We start from the raw sequence: 21,953 nt of genomic DNA, 5'->3' as shown, positions 1-21,953 counted from the left end.
GTGTGGCGATTTGAATAATCTTTGATATTTGATTCTGACCTTTGATTTCATAACTTCAGGATTAAAAAAAGAAAAACTTCTGTACCCTGATGGTGTACCACTTTTATTTTAAAGTGTATTTAATGTGTAACCATTTTTTCTAATGGTAGGGTCACTCCAGGAAAAGTCATCAAATTTCATGCTAAAAAAAAAAAAAAATTATTTTTATCATGGAGACAACATACTAAGATTAGTATGATTAATCTTAGTATGAGATTAATATGTAAGATTAATACTGATCATCTGATCAGATTCTTATTGACATCCCAACAATATCATCCCAAAGATAAGAATTTGTTTCCTTACCAACACATTGTGTTGCTATCATATGAGGATCAGACTCCTATGTGGGGCATGCAAGCAGGTAGCTTCTGAGAAGGAAGAAATGGTTGCTGTACATCTGCTTCTGTTGTGTGGGTAAAAAAATCTGCCATACATAATTCACCTTTAAAACATGATCTGATCCAATACTTCCTGGCATACTAACTCCCTATACTAACTGATAAGTCATCCCCAAGAGGGGAATTTCCCTCACCAGCTTTTATTCTGCTATCCTGCTGTTTGGAATGTTAATACATTTCTTTGCACTTCCTGGTATATTTAATTAATGGCAAGTAATTTAATCTTATATTTATTTATACACTGTCACCTTTTCACAACTTTACTATTTTCTAATATAGTTATCTTTTCATGATTTTCACAAACACACAAACACACATACACACTTGCACACACGCACACGGGTATGTGTGTATATATGTTTATGTGTATGTGTGTGTGAAATCATGAAACAATAACTATCTTAAACAAAAACAACTGAATTCAGCACTCACACATTCCCTCACATCCTCACTCTAGTCTTCCAAAAACACAGACAAAGAGCTTTGCCAAAGCATTGTGTTGGCAAAACAATTGCAATATTAATCTTATTTGCAAAATTGTTTGTGTGTTATATACCATTGCATTGTTGAAGTAGTATTCAATCGAACACTTCCGTACTGGTTCATTTTGTTTTGAAGATGTTATGCCCAAACAAAGTGCACACTTTAATACACAAATGAATGAGTGATTCCTCTGAAGAAATTTTAAAGGGAGTTATGCACAGCATAGTTTACTTTTTGCATAATTGTATGAAGGGCATGTCGGTGCATAGCCTCAGGAAGAAATGGCTACATGTAACTTCTGTGTGGGTAGAAAATCCCATGTGGAAAACCTCATAAAATAATCAATTCACCCTTAATACTTATCATCTCATCTGATACTTATTGGCATTCCAACAGTGCCAACCCAGGCAGGTAGATATGGCTACATGTGTCTTCTGTTGTGTGGGTAAAAAATCCTATCTGGCTCACCTAATAAAACCCTTAAATCATATGCTATCTGACACTTATTGATATACCAACTGAATCATCCCCAAGAGGGGAATTTCCTTCATCACCAGTTTTCCTTATGCTATCATGCTTTGTGGAAATGTTAATAAATCTCTTTGCTCTTCCTGGTACATTTAATTAATGGCAAGTTATTTAATCTTATATTTATTGATATGCTTTCAACTTTTCACAGCTATACCATTTAATATATATATATATATATATATATATATATATATATTAAATAGTATAGTGTATATGTGTATATATATATATATATATTTATATATACAGTGAACTCCGTATTGTTAATGGGGTAATTTTATACACTTTGGTTTCACCATGTAGAAATTCCAGCACAATTTATAATCTTGGGGGCTTGCCTTATGTTTTCTCGTCAGCATATGATTGGATCCTGAAATGGAGGATTATGTCTAAAAATGCAGTTATTTCTACATGGTGAAACCACAATGTATGAACATACCCTTAAATAAAAGCTGAGAATAACCATGTGATTACGATGATAAAATTGTGGAGGACAGAACCAAATCAAGAAAAAAAGATGTCTTTGTCCCAAACACAGATGGGTGAAAAATTAAATGAGTGGAGAAACATAACGAATGCAGATGCTTCCTTACAGGTGTACTGCATGAAGCAATTAAGCAATTAACATCCTATCATGCTCTGTGGCATGTATAAAAATTCTGAGCAGGTCCATTTGACCTTGATTTTGGATCAAGAGGACAAGAGGAAAAAATATGTATACATTTTTAAATTAATTTAATTCTGGTTTTTGGACCATAAGTTAGGATTGCTTTTTGACTGTGATTTGATTTAATTGACTTTGGTTATTCAAGTTTAGATTCTATACCAGAGGATTGCATTGCAGTTTATTTCATTATTATGGAGGAGCAAAGCTTTAGCAGACTGGAATCTGTAATTTCATTATTAATACACATAGATCAAACTGGCTTCATTAAGGGGAGGCGATTCCTCAGAAAACACAGGAAGATTATTTAACTTGATCAATTTCTATAAAAATATCACTTACTGCATCTTTGAAAAACAACATTAAATCCTATGAAAACACCTGGTCCCCCTTTCTACAGTACCTTCAACGCTGATTCCTCTTTCCACAAATGGCCCCTAATATACAGTCAGGTCCACAAGTATTTGGACAGTGACACAATTTTCATCATTTTGGTTCTGTACGCCACCACAATGGATTTAAAATGAAACAATCAAGATGTGATTTAAGTGTAGACTTTCAGCTTTAATTTAAGGATTTTCTCAAAAATATTGTATGAACAATGTCGGAATTACAACCATTTTTATGGTTTTTTTTTAAATTACTTTTTGCTTCAGTTTTCCTTCAGCAAATGAAATGCATGCTCAATTGGATTCAGGTCAGGTGATTGACTTGGCCATTGCAGAACATTCCACTTCTTTGCCTTCAAAAAGTCTTGGGTTGCTTTCGCAGTATGCTTTGGGTCATTGTCCATCTGCACTGTGAAGCACCGTCCAATGAGTTTTGAAGCATTTGGCTGAATCTGAGCAGATAATATAGCCCTATACACTTCAGAATTCATCCTGCTGCTATTGTCAGCAGTCACATCATCAATAAATACAAGGGAACCAGTTCCAGTGGCAGCCACACATGCCCCCGCCCTGGGCGTGTCGAAGTGTCCTTGAGCAAGACACCTAACCCCTAACCCCTAACTGCTCTGGCGAATGAGAGGCATCAATTGTAAAGCGCTTTGGATAAAAGCGCTATATAAATGCAGTCCATTTACCAGTCCATTTACCCACGCCATAACACTACCTCATCCATGCTTCATAGACGAGGTGGTATGCTTTGGATAATGAGCAGTTCCTTCCCTTCTCCATACACTTCTCTTCCCATCATTCTGGTACAAATTGACCTTTGTCTCATCAGCCCATAGGATGTTGTTCCAGAACTGTACAGGCTTTTTTTTTTAGATGTTTTTTTGGCAAACTCTAATCTGGTCTTCCTGTTTTTGAGGCTTACCAATGGTTTACATCTTGTGGTAAACCCTCTGTATTTACTCTGTAGAAGTCTTCTCTTGATTGTTGACTTTGACAGAGATACGCCTACCTCCTGGAGGGTGTTCTTGATCTGGCCAACTGTTGTGAAGGGGTTTTTCTTCACCAGGGAAAGTATTCTTCTGTCATCCACCACAGTTGTTTTCCGTGGTCTTCCTGGCCTTTTGGTGTTCCTGATCTCACCAGTGCATTCTTTCTTTTTAAGAATGTACCAAATAGTTGATTTGGCCACACCTAATGTTTTTGCTATCTCTCTGATGGGTTTTTTTTTTTTTTTTTTCAGCCTAATGATGGCTTGCTCAACCGATAGTGACAGCTCTTTGGACTTCATATTGACAGTTAACAACAACAGATTCTAAATGCAAATCCCACACTTGAAATAAACTCTAGACCTTTTATCTGCTTACTTGTAAATGAAATAATGAGGGAATAACACACACCTGGGCATGGAGCAGCTGAGCAGCCAATTGTCCAATTACCTTTGGTCCCTTAAAAAGGGGGGGGGCCACATATAAAAAGTGCTATAATTCCTACACAGTTCACCCAATTTGAATGTAAATACCTTCAAATTAAAGCTGAAGGTCTGCACATTGAGCTCCTATTCATTATTTAATTTCAACTCCAATATGCTGCGGTGGACAGCTAAAATAACAATAACTTTATCAATGTCCAAATATTTATGGACCTGACTGTATGACTCACATCCATACAATAATTATAAGTATTATTATTCTTTTCTATTTTAATTTATTTATTTTTCTACTTATTTATTTTTTCTTTTTTCTTTCTGCTCTAACAAACTTACAAGAGAAAACACAATGTGTCTGTCTGGTCTTGTCTGTCTTGTCCCATCATGTCTTGTCTGTCTTGTTCCTCATCCTTTATATGTAAGTATGTACATATAAAGAATGACCTATTTTTTTGTTTGTTACTGTGATGCATTGTCGTACTGTACTTCGTATTGTGTAATTTTGTATTCATATTTTTTTTAAATAATAATTATGGAGGAGCAGTTCCCTTTCAATGTCCTTTTGTTTAATTTTGCAAGGTAAAATTCCAGTAGGCCTCCAACAGCATTCACCTAAGTTTCTGCCCCTTGAGAACATTTTTGTTTTTATTTAGAATTTCCCTGGACCTCTTTAATAAGAAACTACAAAATAACAAATATCATCCATTGAAGTCAATTCAACTGCTCTAGTTCTATTCTTTTAAAACATATTTCATTCTTGATACATAGTGTACTATTCAGAAATCTGGAAATGCGCCAACAACAAAAGTAGCAAGGAATGTAATTTTTTGTAATATTTTGTCTTTTTGTGATTATTGGCAATGTTATAGCACAGTGAGTCTGTTGTTACCTTTATTTGAGTTGTCACACTCTTTCCATGCTGTGTGAACAGGATATACTGGCTTGATGTCTTTTTCCCCTTTTGTAAAGGGTACTCTTCCATCATGCAAATAATTACTTTCAGTATCTTTGTTCTTTGCACATTGTTGCTGGGAAAGGTATTTCAAAGAATTGCAAAAATGTTCTGCTTATGAAAAAAATGTCAACACTTTGAATAGTAAATGCCAAAAATAACACAATTTAAATGCATTTGGTTGTCTGTCATTTTCTCCTATGTGAGTATTATCGTTACACAACCAAATTTTTGACAAAGGCGCACCTCCGACCTCTAGTTTTGTGCAAGACTAAACATCTTGAAGTCACAGCGCCTACAGATAAAAAAAAAGCAATACCATGCTTGGACAGTATAAATTGAGTGAGAGAAGTTAGAAAATATTGTAAAAGTCTTCAGACCCTAGCGTGGTATTCCCAATTTGTTGCTTCAGAGCTTGAAATCATGACACTTTAAAAAAAGAAGTGAATATTCGTATGCCTATAGAGCCTAGTAAGTAAGTACAGCTATAAAGCCTAGTGAGTAAATAATTCATTTAATATGAGAATATTTGCAATGGTGAACATAAATTAGTTCAGAAGCTGAAAAAGTCACAGCATTAGTTGAATGGCCTCAAGAAGAAGAAGAAGAAGAAGAAAATGATATGATATACTTTATTGAACCCCGTGGGGTAATTTGTCCTCTGCATTTGACCCATCCTTAGTTACCTAGGAGCAGTGGGCAGCCACAGTGCAGCACCCGAGTACCAACTCCAGTTCCGAGGCAAGTGCCTTGGTCAAGGGCTTGCCTCCTCATGGGCACCTGCAGGAGTGCACCTAACATGCATGTCTTTGAGTGTGGGAGGAAACCGGAGTACCCGGAGTAAACCCACGCGAACACGAGGAGAATATGCAAACTCTGCACAGAAAGGTCCAAGCCGAGATTCGAACCCACAACCTTCTTGCTGTGAGGCGTGCTAACCACTATGCCACCGTGACCGAATAATATTGGTCTGTATTTTTCAGTTCCTTCGGTCTGATAGTGAATTCCAAGCACAGGTTCCACGTGATGGCAAAGGAGCTTCCAAATCAACTTGTGAATACAGTTTTAGAAAGGCACAAATCAGGAAAGTGATATAAAAAAATATGCCAGTCACTGAATACCCATTTGAGCATGCTCAATTCAATCATTAAGCAGTCTTTTTATTGACAACTCTACGTATCAGACTGCTTCCTTGCAACCAACTGATTTCTGGGGTTGTTGGACATTGCAATGGAATAAGCAAGTCTCTGTCCAGATGCATCTGTAAAATACAATTTTTAAATACTAATTTCATTCATTTTCCCAGGCCCCAACACAGCCATCAGGTGAAACTTCCACTTATTTGGTTTCCGAAAAGTCCTTGGTGCAATTGATAGTTTGCAAATGCCCATCAGGGCACCGACTGAGGAAACAAACACACTTTTGTGTGAATAAAATGGTAGAGCCCTCTGTAAACATACAAGCTGTATGTCATGCCAGTTACAGAGGCTATTCGATTCTGTAGGTACATATCCTGGGAGCACACACAACAGCTTGCAACTGGAGCAACTGTGATTTATGTCACTGCTTTGTCACAGGTGATATTACTGATGGATGGCTTCTAGGTGACAGTGGTAGGTTTAATGTGAATATTACAAATAGCACAACGCCTAACGTTACTATGAAGTCTATGCTAAATTAGGTGAACTGGGGAGACACAATAGTTAAAATAAATCATTAAAATTACATTTTTAAATTACAATGTATTCGTAGTCATAATTCATTCTGACCCCAAGTGAAATTTCTCCACCCCCATGAAACCTTGGCTTCTGACACCTGTGGCCAGCCCACACAGAGCAGAGGAGCGGCACAATGGTGTGCACAAAAGCAAAAGTATGATACAAAACCAAAAAGAGGAAGAACAATAGCAAATTTACTGATTGCCAATGTGAATGCTCCAGTGACATGTTTGCTTGCAATTTAGATTTCTACGTAAAATTCTACAAAAAAATAGAAATTGATCACATCTCATAGATCGCTGCTCACATGTCACAACTTTCGTGAAGCTCAGCCATGTCACTCTCCTTTTCATCTCCCTCCACTGGCTGCCTATTTCAGCTTGCATCAAATTCAAAACCTTAGTGTTAGCCCATTGGGCAGCAAAAGGGACAACTCTGTTCTGTCTTCAAAATATCATCAGACCCTATACACCTACCAGACCCCTCCTGCTACCTCTGGGGATCTGGCGCCTCCCACCTCCCTGCATCCAGGTCACCACTCCTATCTGTTCTGGCCCCCCCGATGGTGGAATGAGTTTCCTACTGCAATCAAAACAGCAGAAACCCAGCCCATATTCAAACACATAACTGAAGACTAACCCATTCAGATTGGACCATGGCTCCCCTCACCCCATCTAGTTAACTTTTCTTTTTCTCTTTCTTTCTTTGGCTTTCCCTTTGAATAATTGTATAGTTGTAGCTGTGTAAAGATTGTGTAAAGGTTATCTGTTTAGTGGAACTTTTTAAGTTGTGATACAAATTGTTGTTTGTTAGGTTAACATTACACTTACTGATTAATGTGCCTCTGTGCCTACTTGGTGATATCACATTTTTGTATTCCTGAGAGTTAGATTGAGAGTTCTATATCACTGTATGTGTGTCTGCTATGTGTAGTGTAAAGCGACTGCTAACTTGTAATGTAATGATTAGGTTTGCTTCACACCCATATAAAATGTATCTCCGTCAACTATGTTTGATTAAAACGCATTGATTTGCATTGTTTATAGGGTTGTGGCATAGAACTGAAATGTTTTGCTTTAAATGGTTTTTTATTTTGAAATCCGTTTAAAAAAATTTTCCTGTAAAAAATAAAACAGAAAGACTGGCGGAAAAAACTGTAATACTTTTGTGACCGTACATGTATCAAGCTTTTTAAACCATATAGCAGCCATTGACTTGGGTATATGATTTAGTGGATAATTTAGTGGATTATCCACCTTGGAAAATGACCACCTTGCCTGCCAATTTTTAGAACATTTGTTTCTGATGACTTAGAGTAAATGTACATTTTTTTCTACTCCAATCACTTATTATTATTATTATTATTGTTGTTGTTGTTGTTGTTGTTTTAAAACCATAATTATAATATGTAATATTATAATACATTTTGTTTGTAGAACATCTTTCAGGCAGAATTTTCAGCTCAAATGTGTTCATATAAAAGTATAATAAAAACAGGATATTGTGGCACAAAGATGGTTTTTTAAAAGTGTTTAAGTACAGTTTAAATCTGATGGTATGGCTGAGTTAGTCAACATTATTCAATATATTATATGTTGATGGCTTGCTAAAATTATACAGTACATTCAAGGTTCAACCCCCACATGTGGTAATCACTGCAAAACTTTTTGCCCTGCCTCTCAATAATACAATGTCCTCTTTGGGGTAGACAGTTGAGAGGTCAAAATTTCAAATTTACCAGTTAGAGATTAAACTTGCCCACAAAAGAAGTGCAATGCATTCTTTTGGGTACACTTGAAAAGGTTAAAACATCCTTATTTTGACAGAACAATAAAAAAAGGAAAAGATCAGAAGTCGCATAAGACAATGCACAAAAGAGAGATCATCCACACCTAGCAGCTGTGACAGCCTTCCTCCGGGTGTGATGAAGTTTGTAATGAAGGCTGTCACAACCCCTATGAGGGGTAGGTTTTCCCATTGTGTTTGTTGCACAAGTGCTCATTCTTTGCTCCCAGCTGTCAGAAGAGAATTTTAACCTTTGTCATGGTGTACAATTTTGAAGCTCAGACAAGAATGGAGTAAAATATAATATTAATGGAGTAAATACATAAATATTTTTCAAACCGTTTCCTTTGTTTTTATTAGATTGTTAGTGCTGCTGTGGTGTTGCAAAAAATTGATTCTTTTTCCAAGCAAACTAGTCCAGACTTCCTAAGCTTCATTTTCAATTTCATCTTGTGATTGTATAATTACAATACATGGAACAGTGCTGCATAATGTCCATAATGAAAATATAAAAGGAAACAGCAGAAGACTTAAAATCTGAATGCCAACTAGCCTATGACTGAAGCTGTATCTGCTATGGTTGGATAGAAGTGTAAGCACCAATTGGACTAGGGCCAATTGTAGTTTGATAAAAGGCTCAAACAGGTCTAACAGGTAAAGCCATTAGTGATGACCATATGATCTATCCACTGCCAAAGCTTTGAATGGCACACAATTGTATTTTCCGTCTTGTACATCAAATAATCTGACAGGCAGAGTATATGCACAGGCTTGAGAAAGGCGGGACCTGCTGATAACAGAAGACTGCAGTGTCTTTACATGGATACTGACCCTTGCCCCATGCTGATCAAGAATTGGCATCGTTTGTCATTTTGCATAATTTTAGCGTTATTTTCAGGCATATTTATTATGATTGCTTTCAGGATTATGGAAAGTAAATGCATAAAATGTTGTGGTGCAGCATATCACACCATTACAACAACTGTTGGATATCTCATGCAAATAATGTTTTCCACAACCATTGCGTCATTTTGGTGCTTCTCCAAATAACTTGTTTGTCATAACCTAAGTGAGAGCAAAGTCTTTAAATGAATTCTGCTCCTTTACAACATTCTTTCAGTTAATTGGGGGAGTCGCCAAGGGAAGTACTGATGCAACCGAAAGTTTCATGTTGTTCCATCCCTTTGACCTGACCATGCTTACAGTAACTCCCTAAGCACAAAGCATGCAACCAGATTGGCCATGTCATCCTGAGAAACTGCTCCACTTCTTGTATCCCTTTCTCTGATCCACCCTTTGTTTTCGGTTCCCTGCTTTTTCCCACGGTGCCGCACAGGATGCCGCCGTGGGCTATGCCTCGCAAATTGTGGTCACGCACTCACTCACGGACAACCTTAGTAGGACGCATGCGCAGGAGCTGCACCGTGGTTCTGGATGGTTTCGTGCTTGTTTCTTCTCAAGCCTCCTGTTCACCTGTTCTGTAAGTCTCCACCACAACTTCTAATATCTAGCCTCTCCTCCAGAGTTACAGCTTTTTCCCCTCTGTAGGAGTGCCACTCACACTTATAAACCAATACAGCTGCATGTCTTTTCTCTCTCATTCACCTCATCCATAGGTGTTTGACTCCCTCTGTGCGAAAGGAATGTACAAGTCAGTTTTTATAATGTATTAGTATACAGTTGCTCTTTTCTCTATGAATTGATGACCACTGCTTTATTGTGAACATTGCAGTTTAACCTTGCAATACAGAAAGTTATAGCTTTAAAGCTATGGTAGTTTTAAAGCATCATACCAAAGACATTGTAATGCAGTACATAATGTGCTTCCTTAACTGCACCCTTTGTATTACATAACCTAAAACCTCCCCTTTGTTGAGGAAAAGGGTAAATTTTCTTTTTGGATTATCTGGAATTACTCCACCTTTATGCAGGTCTCTAAGTTACTTAACCTGACTCTTGAAAGGTAATTTTCTATAATTAATTATTCATTAATTCCATTTTTCTGTTGTTATTTGAGCCAATTCTTTAGTTATAACTTGTTTGATGTTGTCAATTTATATATACAACTGGATATTAAACATTCCTCATTTGGAATTCCGCTCCTCTATCATGCAAAACTCATTTGTTGCTCAGAAACTACTGAATAAATGTTGGTTTATAACATATATTTTAATTATTTTACCTATCACCTTGTTAATATGTAAATACTGTCAAATCTAATTTGTTTTATTGTTTTTTTTGGGGGGGGGGGGGAGGTGTTATCTGTGAATATTAAGAAATATATAAATATTTTCTATTCATATATATGAAAAAATATGTATATTTACTTCAGTTGAGTACATCTATTTGAATACTTCAATGATTGCAAGTGCTTATATTCACAAATAAAATATGAAGTACAACTATGTTTTCCATGGATCTTGTCATAATACCCCTCATGTAGAAAGAAAATGTTTACTCAAGTTCCATTTTTTAATCAAAGGGTCCATTCCAAATAGATAATTAAGCTGGATACAGTGTCACAGCTGATGCTGTTTTGTAAGAATTGGAATAACTAACATGAAGAAAGATTATTGGCTTTTGTCATTATAATGGTTAACATTCACAGTTGGTTGTTTTACAGACAATTGCGGACTTTGGGTGAGAAGGGGATTATGACAGGTAAGATACGCCTGTCTGAGGCCAGTCAATGAACAATACATGGAATGACGTTGAGTGTCTGGGTGGGACCGATTGCTACATTTACATGAATGGGTTGAGTGTGACTAGATATGACAACTAATCAGGAACCTAAAGAATGTAGTTCTGTTACTGTAAGTTTAAATACAGCGAGTGTTCAGCTGTCAACACACTTTTTACTGCCACAAATTCAATGTGTGAAAACATGTCTATGATGTTAGGCGATATTTCATCAAACTGTATTAAAGTTACAAGCATGTATGTGAAAGGGCATGGCCATATCCACTTTCACAGCTCAATGATCTAGGGTCTCATTGAGAAATAAGTTGTGTATGTATATGTACTGTATGTACAGGTATGTATGTATACATATACACTCACCGGCCACTTTATTAGGTACACCTTGCTAGTACTGGGTTGATCTTCTGCTGCTGTAGCCCATCTGCTTCAAGGTTCGACATGTGCGTTCAGAGTTGCTCTTCTGCATACCTCAGTTGTAACGAGTAGTTATTTGAGTTACTGTTGCCTTTCTATCAGCTCGAACCAGTCTGGCCATTCTCCTCTGACCTCTGCCATCAACGAGGCATTTTCGTCCAAAGAACTGCCGCTCACTGGATATTTTCTCTTTTTCGGACCATTCTCTGTAAACCCTAGAGATGTTGATCTGACCTATTGTTGTTGATCTGACCTATTGTACTGTTCATCGTTCACTCTTGAAATTTTTTCAAAGAATGAGTCTAGTGCAATGATAATGCCATGTAGAGTAATGAGAATTGGCTTTGATGGTTGGGTGTAGAGCTCGCCATGCGTCAAACAAGTCTGTTTCTGAACAGGTTCTTCATGCTTTTTCATATTTATGCATTGAGGCATTTTGGCCATTCAATATTGAATTCTGGACAAGTTTTAAATCTACTCCTGATATAAAACCACCTTTAGATTGATTTAATATTAAATCATATTAAACTCATAATGGTCATAAGGTTTGAGTTTTCATCAGCTGTGTAATAGAAATGAAAACACATATAACCCTTCCTATCTCCCTTCTGAATTTGCTAGGTATTTTGTTATTTTGAATGGGATATATAAGACTTGGCCTTTACTAATCTATGGTTTGATTTTCTAAAATGTGTTTAAGAAATCATATCCTTTTCAGAGGTTTCTCGAAAATATATTTACTCTATTTACTGTTTCCAATAACGTTGAGTAACACATTTTGATTACTCAATATAAAAATAATGACTCAATTTTCCAGTTACAGGTCATTTCAGTTTTACTTGCAGTAGACAGACATTTATATTATGAGTACATATGATTTTAATTGTATTGAAGAAAAATAAAAGACTGATAAATTTAATGAGCCTGAGAGAAAAAACTGTCCCATTTACATACCATAAAACTGTCCCATTTACATACCATAAAACCATAAAAAAGCTTTCTTGTTTTATATTTCATACATTTTGAATTGCATGGGTGCTAAGGCATGTTAATTTAACCACCAGGGATAAGTCTATTAGTTTCAAACAACTTGTCAGAAATTTCCCCCACTCTTTTCCATTTTAAAGACAAAAAACAAAACAAAACAATTATTTCATTGTATTTTATTTAGATTGTATAAGCAAGCATTCGTTTCCCTCCTCCTTCCTCTTTAATTATGTAGCATCTTTAGAAATTTTGGGAGGAGCATATATTTGATTCAGCTCTGATTTCTTTTATTTAATTAAAAAAACAAAACAACAAAAAAACAACAGAACAGTATCAAGTATGTGTGTTTGTGTGTGCATGCGTGTGTGTTTGTATGTGTTTGTGTGTGTGCGCATGTGTCTGTGTGTAGGTTGTATGTGTGCATGTGCATTTATCTATGTGTGCGTGTAATCATACTTTTCTGCAAGGGTGGATGATTGGAATACATACTACACAGGATGTAATTATCACATTACAAGTAACAGTAAAATCAACAAAATAGCAATATTAATAATTATTTTTCTAACAAACCAGGTAAACCCCCTTGTATATTTGTGTATAATCAATACAATTTTGATCAAAATGATGTGTATGCATCATGACCCCATTTTTATGATCTATTTGCATGGTATTGTACTACAGTACATATATCCATTTAATGTCTATTTTCCAATGGTGATGTTCGGCAGCGTCTCAGCGAGTAGTCTGCAGTTGAGTCTACCAACAGTGGGAGAGCAGCAGTGACACCATGGCCAGAGAGGAGGCTGTGAGCACGCTGGTCATATCGGAGACTCCACTGGGGATCGCAGCTGGATATGAAATGGAAAGAGATTCAAGAAATCAAAGTGAGATAAAAAAAAAAAAAAGTCAAATCTCCTGCACAGGGATGAAGATGTATTTGACATTTCAGTGGTTTCAAAATTTCTTGCATTCAAACATGACAGTAAAGCCCTGTTCTTTGTAAAGAGTGTTACAGTGTTATCTCAATGTTTCCAAGAATAATAGCAACAGTGATTGTAAAACTCACATGTCAGTTTAATGGAGTCGGGATCAATGTCAAAAGAGATTTGTGAATTCAAGATGGCATTTCTGAGGGTGCTGAGAATTTGGTCATTGCTGGGTAGTGATTCTGAAGATTTGAAGGTCATATCTGCATTTGTGACAATTGATCCTTCCCTGGACACAGATAAGACACAAACTCAGTATTATAATATTTTTCACACAAACAAAAATGTTTTTTTCAACCCCTCACCTTCACAACCAAAAGTTCAAGAGTATTAATGAATTTAAGTTCACATCAGATAAATGAAGGAAATTACCTGAAACTTCGTATATTCAATTGGATGAAGGAACTGAATGCACGTCTGAAAATCGGTTCAATCTGTGAAGAAAATTTTTGCGTGATCTTTATATGCTGTTTTGCTGTCATCATTTTACAACTGATACTTTAATTACTTCAGAACTATATGACATAAGTGTAGCAAATTATTAAATAAACAAAAGTTATGAGAGTGCATACGTGACATAAATCTACCAAAAAATAACACTAAAGACTCTATTTTCTGGTCAGTGCATAGCGTGTGGGGATCGGTCGCACTGGTGAAGTGGTATTTTTGTCATGGATTTTGATGCACCTGAGCTCATTTGGTAATTTGGAGACCCACTGTGTGCTGAGGTTGCAGATATGCTGTTGGGGGTATGCAGTGAAGATCACGCAGTGCACTGCAATTTGTCAGAGTGTCAGAGCAGTTTCCAATTCAAGTCTGCTCCGCCCATCTGCTCGAACCAGGTCTATGGTTCAAGTTGTAGCCAAGCATAGAGGCAAATTGATAATTTCAGGGCTTTTCCAAAGCAATTCACACAGGATCGTAACCTATTCAAAAGCCAATCAACGGTTTTCATGGATCATGTGCTGTCCAATTTGACTTTGATATAAATCCCCCAAGCAGGAAAAATGCATACATTGCATTTATCAGTCATTGTCTTTTTTCTTTTTATTATGTTAATTCCTGCATTTATTTCTGTTTTTAATTGCTTATGGCTGTAGTTATACTGCATGTGGTCCCGGGGTACTGTCTTGTATGGGGTTTCATGGGTAGAAGAGTCTGTGGCTAGATACAGCAATTAATACAGCCATGGGCTCATTGTTACAGACCATGGCCCAATAGATTAACCAACCAAATCTTCATGCTGAAAGCTCAGCTAGAATCTTCAATCAGATCAGAAGTGTTTCAATACACCTGAGTCCTCCGTGTACACACCAATGGGTGATGAATTGGGTATATAAATATCCGGGTATGTATGGAGTGAGAGTCAGTCTTGAATTCATACCTGCTCCATTAATAGCAGAGACCAGCTTATACACAACATATATTCTTCTGGACAAATATTTTAAACTGTTATGCTAAAGCATTTGAATTGGACATTGAGCCTGAGGCTGGAATTGCCCTCCTTGGTTGCTTGGAGTCCACTACGCATCTGCCCATTGCCATGCAGAAGTCTAAGATTTCTGGGATGATGGTAGCTAAAGGTCCCCCTTGTTTTCAAAGATGGATTGTTGTATACAAATGGAGGAACACAGAATCATGAGGACTACCTGCTTCCAAAAACTTTCTGCTAACTGGGGGACCATTTCTTTCTTACCTAAATGAATCTAAAGTGTGATGTGTATTGTAACCTGGCTAATAGGTTTGTACAGACTAGCAGTTGTTTATTTTTATTTATTGTTTATTTACTAATTTATTTGCTGCTGCTCTGTTTTTTCCGTTATTGGTATTTTTGTTTAGTTTTTGTGATAAGCAAATAAATACAATATTTAAAAATAAATAAAACTTCAAGATACAGGATTAATTACAGATTAAAACTGGGCCATAACAATTATACATTTAGGCAATGTTTCATTGAAATTTTGACAGTAGAAAATGAGAATGAATTTCTCTTATGAAATTCCTTCAAACTCAATTTTTGGAAAAGTGGCAGCCCTACTCAACACCTCCTACACAAGCACTCCGACATCTCTTGGGAGAAGCTTCTTCTGATGATCTTTTTCTTTTTCTATCCTTGTCTTACATTGGCAGTGGTAGTCCACAGAAGGCAGTATCCCAGGACAAAAAGCACAGGGCTCTTAAAGGGACCCATTGACAATATATTCAGCCTAATACAACCCATTTTCCATCAGCACCACATGCTTCGAGAAAATACCAACATTCAGTAGCGATGGCCACTGTGCCTCCAGTATGTGCTCCGCCCATACAGTGTGCAACAATGATTCCAGAAAATAGAGCCCTAGATTTCAGGAATGACCTGAAGTTTATAGTACATTATAGGTAGTGGTAGGCACTAATACTGTATATGTAGCCCTTTTGATATTATGAGTGCATTTTGAATTGACTCTCCATATCAAATGGACTGCATTTTCCAATTGTCAAAAATAATCATTCATATGAGAAGCAACAATTTCATGCTTCTTTAATACAGATAAAATATAAAATAAAAATCTAAAATATACATTTTGTAAAGCAAGTGGTCACAATGCTGAATAAGTAAGCCACATTAAAGTTATTTGGCCTATGCTAGAACAGTGGCTAAAAGCATTTGATTGAATCTAGGACAATCTTTTATCAACATACAGTAAACTATTTTCCCTTAAATAGTTTAAAAAGATTAAAAGAGACCCACCTGTTCTTTGGTGAGTTTTGATCTGGCTTGAAAAGCTTTTGAATTTTGATTTAAGAGATCAGGCACAAATGTTTCTCTTGAAGTAAACTCTATCTGGACAATTGCACTTGGGGTAGCAGTGCTGGCTGAGGTGGGTGCTGCAGTCGCAGGTTTGGCGCTGGACGGTGTGGTGGTTGCTCTGGTGGTGGCTTTTGCTGTTGTCAGTTTTACTTTGGTTGTTGTAGAAGCATTGGCCACACCTTCGGGTAAACAATTACCATAAAGAGACATGTTTTCATGGTAGTATGAAGAAGAGAAAATCAGACACAAACACACATACACAGTTACATATAAACACCACACACAAGTAAATACGGTAACACTTTACATTAAGATTCCATTAGCTAACATGAGTTTATTATTTTATAATTTATTAACTAAGCTGAACAAGAAATGAACAAATCCATTAACGGTTATTCATGTGAACTAAGCCATTAGCATAGCTGGAATAGGAGCTACAGATTGAGCAAGCAGGTTTCGTAGGTGTATTTTATGTGATATTCATGCTATTGTTACATTAGTGAACAATCTGTTAATGTTAGGAAAGACTTCCTTAAATGTTTCCTATCAGTAAAAGAAACGTGACTTGAATGATTTGTTCATAATAACAAATGCCTTGTTAATACATTAGTCCATTCTTTGTTTAGGTTAGTTAATGCATTAACTCATGCTACTTAATGGAACCTTAATGGAAAGTGTTACTGTAAATACATACAAGTAGGTAGAGGAGGCAACTTACTCGCTGTTGTCAGTTTTGTTGAGGGTGTTGTAGACGTGTTCACACCTTCAGGTAAACAAACAATCATCATTAAGAAAGAGACATGTTTTAATAGCAGAACCAATAAGAGAAAATCACACACACACATGCAGGTACATGAAAACATAAGATACAGCTACACCCAAACGCACACAGTAGTAAATACACACATATACAGTACTGGCAAAAATTATGGAAACACTGCATTTATAAAAAGATTTTAATCAATGCAACATTTTTTCTTTTTAGCATAATAAATGGAAGATGTAATAATAACCCACATAAAAATAAATTAAGAAAATATTTGCATTTGTGATAAAGTTAGAATTATTACATCTTCCGAAATATGTTAGTTCATACCTACATACACTATATGACCAAAGGTATCTGGACACCCCTTGGTCTGGGGCTGTTTTTCATTGTTTGGGCTAAGCCCCTTAGTTCCAGTGAAGACAAATCTTAATGCTACAGCACACTAAGGATGTAACGGTATGAAAATTTCATATCACGATTATAGTGACCAAAATTACCATGGTTATCAATATTATTGCGGTATTGTTAAAATGTGCTGAAAATCCTCTGATGCACACACTGAAATCATTTCACCAAGTTTTATATTGAAAACCACACATAAAATTAGCAGCACTATGCACTTTTTGTTTGCATAAACATTAAAATAACAACATAGCCAATACCTAATGTAAACATATGAAAACCATATCAAATGTGCATTAACATTAAAGATGGCACCATGTGGCCATGAGAGGTAACTGCACTTTGTGCACATTGCAGATAAGAAAACAGCAACCAAAATTACAATCACATTCTATGCTCAAGTAATGAGATCTAATCTTTTACAGATTCCGCAGCACTGGTCTGGTGCCTGACCAGAAGAGCTCGTAAGGGCAATTTCACTGTTTCATGCATCGCTGTTGGGAGGGTTTTCTGTTGTTCAGCCCAACTCTGTGAACCATGTACTGTATATGCTTTGATGACAGGGATATTGAGAATTCATCTAATTCCCCAATCGTCCACCCATAACACATTCCCCCCGCTCCCAAAAAATAAATAAATAAAAATAAATATTCCTCCATTAAAACGTAAGTTAATATAAAGCAAGCTATACTAACCTGTTACTTTAATATGTGGCCTACCTAACTTAGCTGGCTACCAATTTTAGGTTGGAGGTGTATCTTTGCAGTTTTAATGTCTTGGATGTGGCACTGCAGCATAAACTGAAAAAATGTCTCATTTGGTACTGTCACGCCGATTTTGATCCGGGCTGCAAAAACGATGCAATGACATTCTAAAACAGCTGTTGTACCCATTGTGACGTGCTTGAAGTTTTGTTGCGGCCTCCGTTGCTATACCGATGCTGCCAGCCTTGCTGCATTCTGCGGCGATAAAGATTCTAAGACAACTCGGCAATTTCTCTGGTTTAACGGGTTATTTTCCAGCCTGAAACGGTGCGATGGTATTAGTAAATGGCTGTGTCATCTAACTTGCGAGTAGTTGGCTATCTCCCTGAATATGAATTAAATGTTTTTAACAGAAAATAACAATTATAAATGCGATTTTATCCACAGAAATGGCTATACAAAAATGCAAAATAAATGTTGTGGTTGTGAAAATGGAATGTCACTGACAAAAAATAAAAGTTTGCTCTCTTTACAGTGGTTCGGGCTGGGAACGAGCCATGAGAGCGGAATAGGACACTGTCGTTGTATCCTTGAGCAAGGTAGCCTACTTAACCTGCATTGCTTCAGTATATATCCAGCTGCATAAATGGATACAATGTAAAAAAATTAAATAAAATATAAAACCAAACGTTGCATGCTGTGCCTGCGCGCCTGTGTCTGGGAGACTGTTGCTGACTTTGGTTGATGCTGGACAGTCTGGACAGTATTTACCGTGAGTTTTTCAAACCGTGGTAATCAAACACGGTTTTAATGATAATTAAAAATTGAAACGGTAATATCAACCGTTGGGAATTTTACCGTGGTTATCATTAGCCGTTTCATCCCTACAGCACACAATCACATTCGAGACGATTCTGTGCTGCCCCAAAAATTTGGGGGAGGCCCTTTGCATGGCAATATATCCCAGGCACACAGCGAGGTCCATATAAAAATGGTTCTTGTCAAGAATGGTGTGGAAGAGCTTGACTGGCCTGCAAAAGGCCCTGAACTCAACTCCATCCAACATTTTTGGGATCAATTGGAAAGCCAACTGCGAGCCACTAATGCTCTTCTGGCTGAATGGAAGCAAATCCCTGCAGCAATGCTCCAACATCCAGCATAAAGCCTTCCCAGAAGAGTGGAGGTTCTTATAGCAGCAAAGGGTGGACCAACTCCATACTAATGCTCATACTTCTGGATCAGATGCTGGATGTCAGATATCCTCACACCTGTACTTTTGGCCATGTAGTGTACTTGAGCAGTCAAATGTATATAATTGTTGGAAATTTTGTAATCAGCTTGAACATGTATTTCATTATCAAGTATTCTTCTACATGAAATTGTAATATTCATGCAAAAAAAACAAAAACATTTTTTTGGCTTGCATACCGTATTTGAAATTACGGATGGCTGTTACCATTTGTGGTCAAAAAGATAACTGTTTAAAATACATTTTAAAGGGTGAAAATGGCTCTGAGAAACAACAACAGAAGAAAGGGCACAGATACTGAAAGTACTAATCTTCTTTAAGCGCAGTGTTTCTATATTTTGTGTCAGCATTTTAAGTAATTAGAGGAAGCAACTTACTCATCACCCGTATGGACTCGGCAACTACAGTAATATTGAATTCACTCGTTATAGTTGAATTTGGGTTGGTCACTGCACTTTGCAAGGTTTTCTTCACATCCTCAGTGCTGGGTAGTGCTTCAGACATGGTGGTGTTGAAAATCAGGTCTGCCTCCACATCTGTTCCTAACATCCTGACCCGAAGAGGCCTGAAAAGGAAAACATTGCATACTTTGACAGAACATATACAGTAAAATGACTAGATGCATGGTGACATGCCTGAATGTATCCTAAAAACAAAAACTCATTTTACAATTTTGCTGTCAATGTCAGCATTCAATTTCAGACTCACCTGAATGCTCTGACAACAGTTCTGATGAAAAAAAGCCCATATCTTCCTCTGTAAACTGCATCACACTGTGCAATAAGACAAGAAAAGAGGAATTGTAATACTTCAGATATAGCATTCAGAAAAGACTACTGTAGTTAAGGTAGTAGTTTTTGGAAGACTAAGTTTGATCATAGATGAATACACCAATAAAAACTGCAATAAACATCAGATTAAACATTGAAAATCAAAAGCAAGCAAGAAGCACAGAAAGATGGACTTACCAAAGCAACAATTTGGGCTGATAAAGCCTTAAATTGGGGTGACTGGTTGTCTTCCAGTGCAGGCTCGAATGGAAATACCAGGGTCACTTCCAGAACTAAAACTGAAATGGGAGCAGGACGATTTGTAGCTGTAATGGTGGTGGTGTTCACAGCAGAGTTACTACCTCTGCTTGTTTTAGTGGTAGTGAAGTGTGTGGTAGTTCTAGTGCGAGTAGTGGTTGTGGTAGCTGCAGGCACGGTGGATCCAGTGGCAGGAGCCTTTGAAGTGGTAGATGTTGTGGGATCTGCAGTCAAGGTAGTAGGAACACATTAAATTAGGCCCATTTGTAGAATTGGAATATAAATTTGACAGGATATTTCAAATATCAGTAATTATACCTCATTAAACCTCGCAACTGTACTATCAATGTGAGGAGAACATAATGAACAGAAACACATTCACTCACATGGTTACATTCAGACTTTTACACACAAATTGTAGATACATACATCCATAGACAAAGACAAAAGAACTAATAAACTTACTTATCACACTGATGGAATCAGCAATAGTGGTTGCATTTCCAGCAGAGTTGCTGATTCCGCCTGTTGCAATGGAAGTGAAGGCTGTGGGAGTTGCAATGACTGGAGCTATTGTGTTAGCTGCAGGCACAGTGGATCCAGTGGCAGGAGCATCAGAAGTGGTAGATGTTGTGGGATCTGCAGTCAAGGTAGTAGGAACACATTAAATTAGGCCCATTTGTAGAATTGGAATAGAAATTTGACAGGATATTTCAAATCGAAAATATCAGTAATTATACCTCATTAAACCTCGCAACTGTACTATCAATGTGAGGAGAACATAATGAACAGAAACACATTCACTCACATGGTTACATTCAGACTTTTACACACAAATTGTAGATACATACATCCATAGACAAAGACAAAAGAACTAATAAACTTACTTATCACACTGATGGAATCAGCAATAGTGGTTGCATTTCCAGCAGAGTTGCTGATTCCGCCTGTTGCAATGGAAGTGAAGGCTGTGGGAGTTGCAATGACTGGAGCTATTGTGTTAGCTGCAGGCACGGTGGATCCATTGGAAGGAGCCTCAGAAGTGGTAGATTTTGTGGGATCTGCAGTCAAGGTAGTAGGAACACATTAAATTAGGCCCATTTGTAGAATTGGAATAGAAATTTGACACCTTCAGCATATTTCAAATCGAAAATATCAGTAATTATACCTCATTAAACCTCGCAACTGTACTATCAATGTGAGGAGAACATACTGAACAGAAACACATTCACTCACATGGTTACATTCAGACTTTTACACACAAATTGTAGATACATACATCCATAGACAAAGACAAAAGAACTAATAAACTTACTTATCACACTGATGGAATCAGCAATAGTGGTTGCATTTCCAGCAGAGTTGCTGATTCCGCCTGTTGCAATGGAAGTGAAGGCTGTGGGAGTTGCAATGACTGGAGCTATTGTGTTAGCTGCAGGCACGGTGGATCCATTGGAAGGAGCCTCAGAAGTGGTAGATGTTGTGGGATCTGCAGTCAAGGTAATAGGAACACATTAAAATAGGCC

The 21,953-nt window shown here is 37.0% G+C and overlaps 1 protein-coding gene and 1 long non-coding RNA gene across 3 annotated transcripts in view; one reads left to right on the top strand and one right to left on the bottom strand.

The window, feature by feature from the left end:
- Window positions 1–8,110, top strand: part of LOC135252717 (uncharacterized) — a 35,412-nt gene extending 27,302 nt beyond the window's left edge. Inside the window, exon 3 of one of the 2 annotated variants that reach the window (XR_010329462.1) lies at window positions 6,201–8,110. This is a non-coding gene — a long non-coding RNA (uncharacterized LOC135252717). The other variant, XR_010329461.1, reaches the window with a different exon arrangement.
- Window positions 8,111–12,659: 4,549 nt separating this feature from the next.
- LOC135254093 (mucin-2-like) overlaps window positions 12,660–21,953 on the bottom strand; it is a 38,792-nt gene continuing 29,498 nt past the window's right edge. Inside the window, exons 10-20 of the mRNA XM_064334046.1 lie at window positions 21,743–21,916; window positions 21,315–21,488; window positions 20,893–21,066; window positions 20,368–20,651; window positions 20,108–20,172; window positions 19,777–19,964; window positions 16,994–17,038; window positions 16,216–16,454; window positions 13,857–13,918; window positions 13,565–13,713; window positions 12,660–13,346 (exon numbers count right to left, since the gene is read on the bottom strand). Of these exons, the coding sequence (XP_064190116.1) occupies window positions 13,255–13,346; window positions 13,565–13,713; window positions 13,857–13,918; window positions 16,216–16,454; window positions 16,994–17,038; window positions 19,777–19,964; window positions 20,108–20,172; window positions 20,368–20,651; window positions 20,893–21,066; window positions 21,315–21,488; window positions 21,743–21,916 (1,646 nt within the window). The 3' untranslated portion in view covers window positions 12,660–13,254. The remainder of the gene's footprint in view (window positions 13,347–13,564; window positions 13,714–13,856; window positions 13,919–16,215; window positions 16,455–16,993; window positions 17,039–19,776; window positions 19,965–20,107; window positions 20,173–20,367; window positions 20,652–20,892; window positions 21,067–21,314; window positions 21,489–21,742; window positions 21,917–21,953) is intronic.

The sequence above is a fragment of the Anguilla rostrata genome, chromosome 4, assembly GCF_018555375.3.
Source record: "Anguilla rostrata isolate EN2019 chromosome 4, ASM1855537v3, whole genome shotgun sequence".
Taxonomy (NCBI): Eukaryota; Metazoa; Chordata; class Actinopteri; order Anguilliformes; family Anguillidae; genus Anguilla; species Anguilla rostrata.
This window is presented reverse-complemented; position numbering and strand designations above follow the sequence as displayed.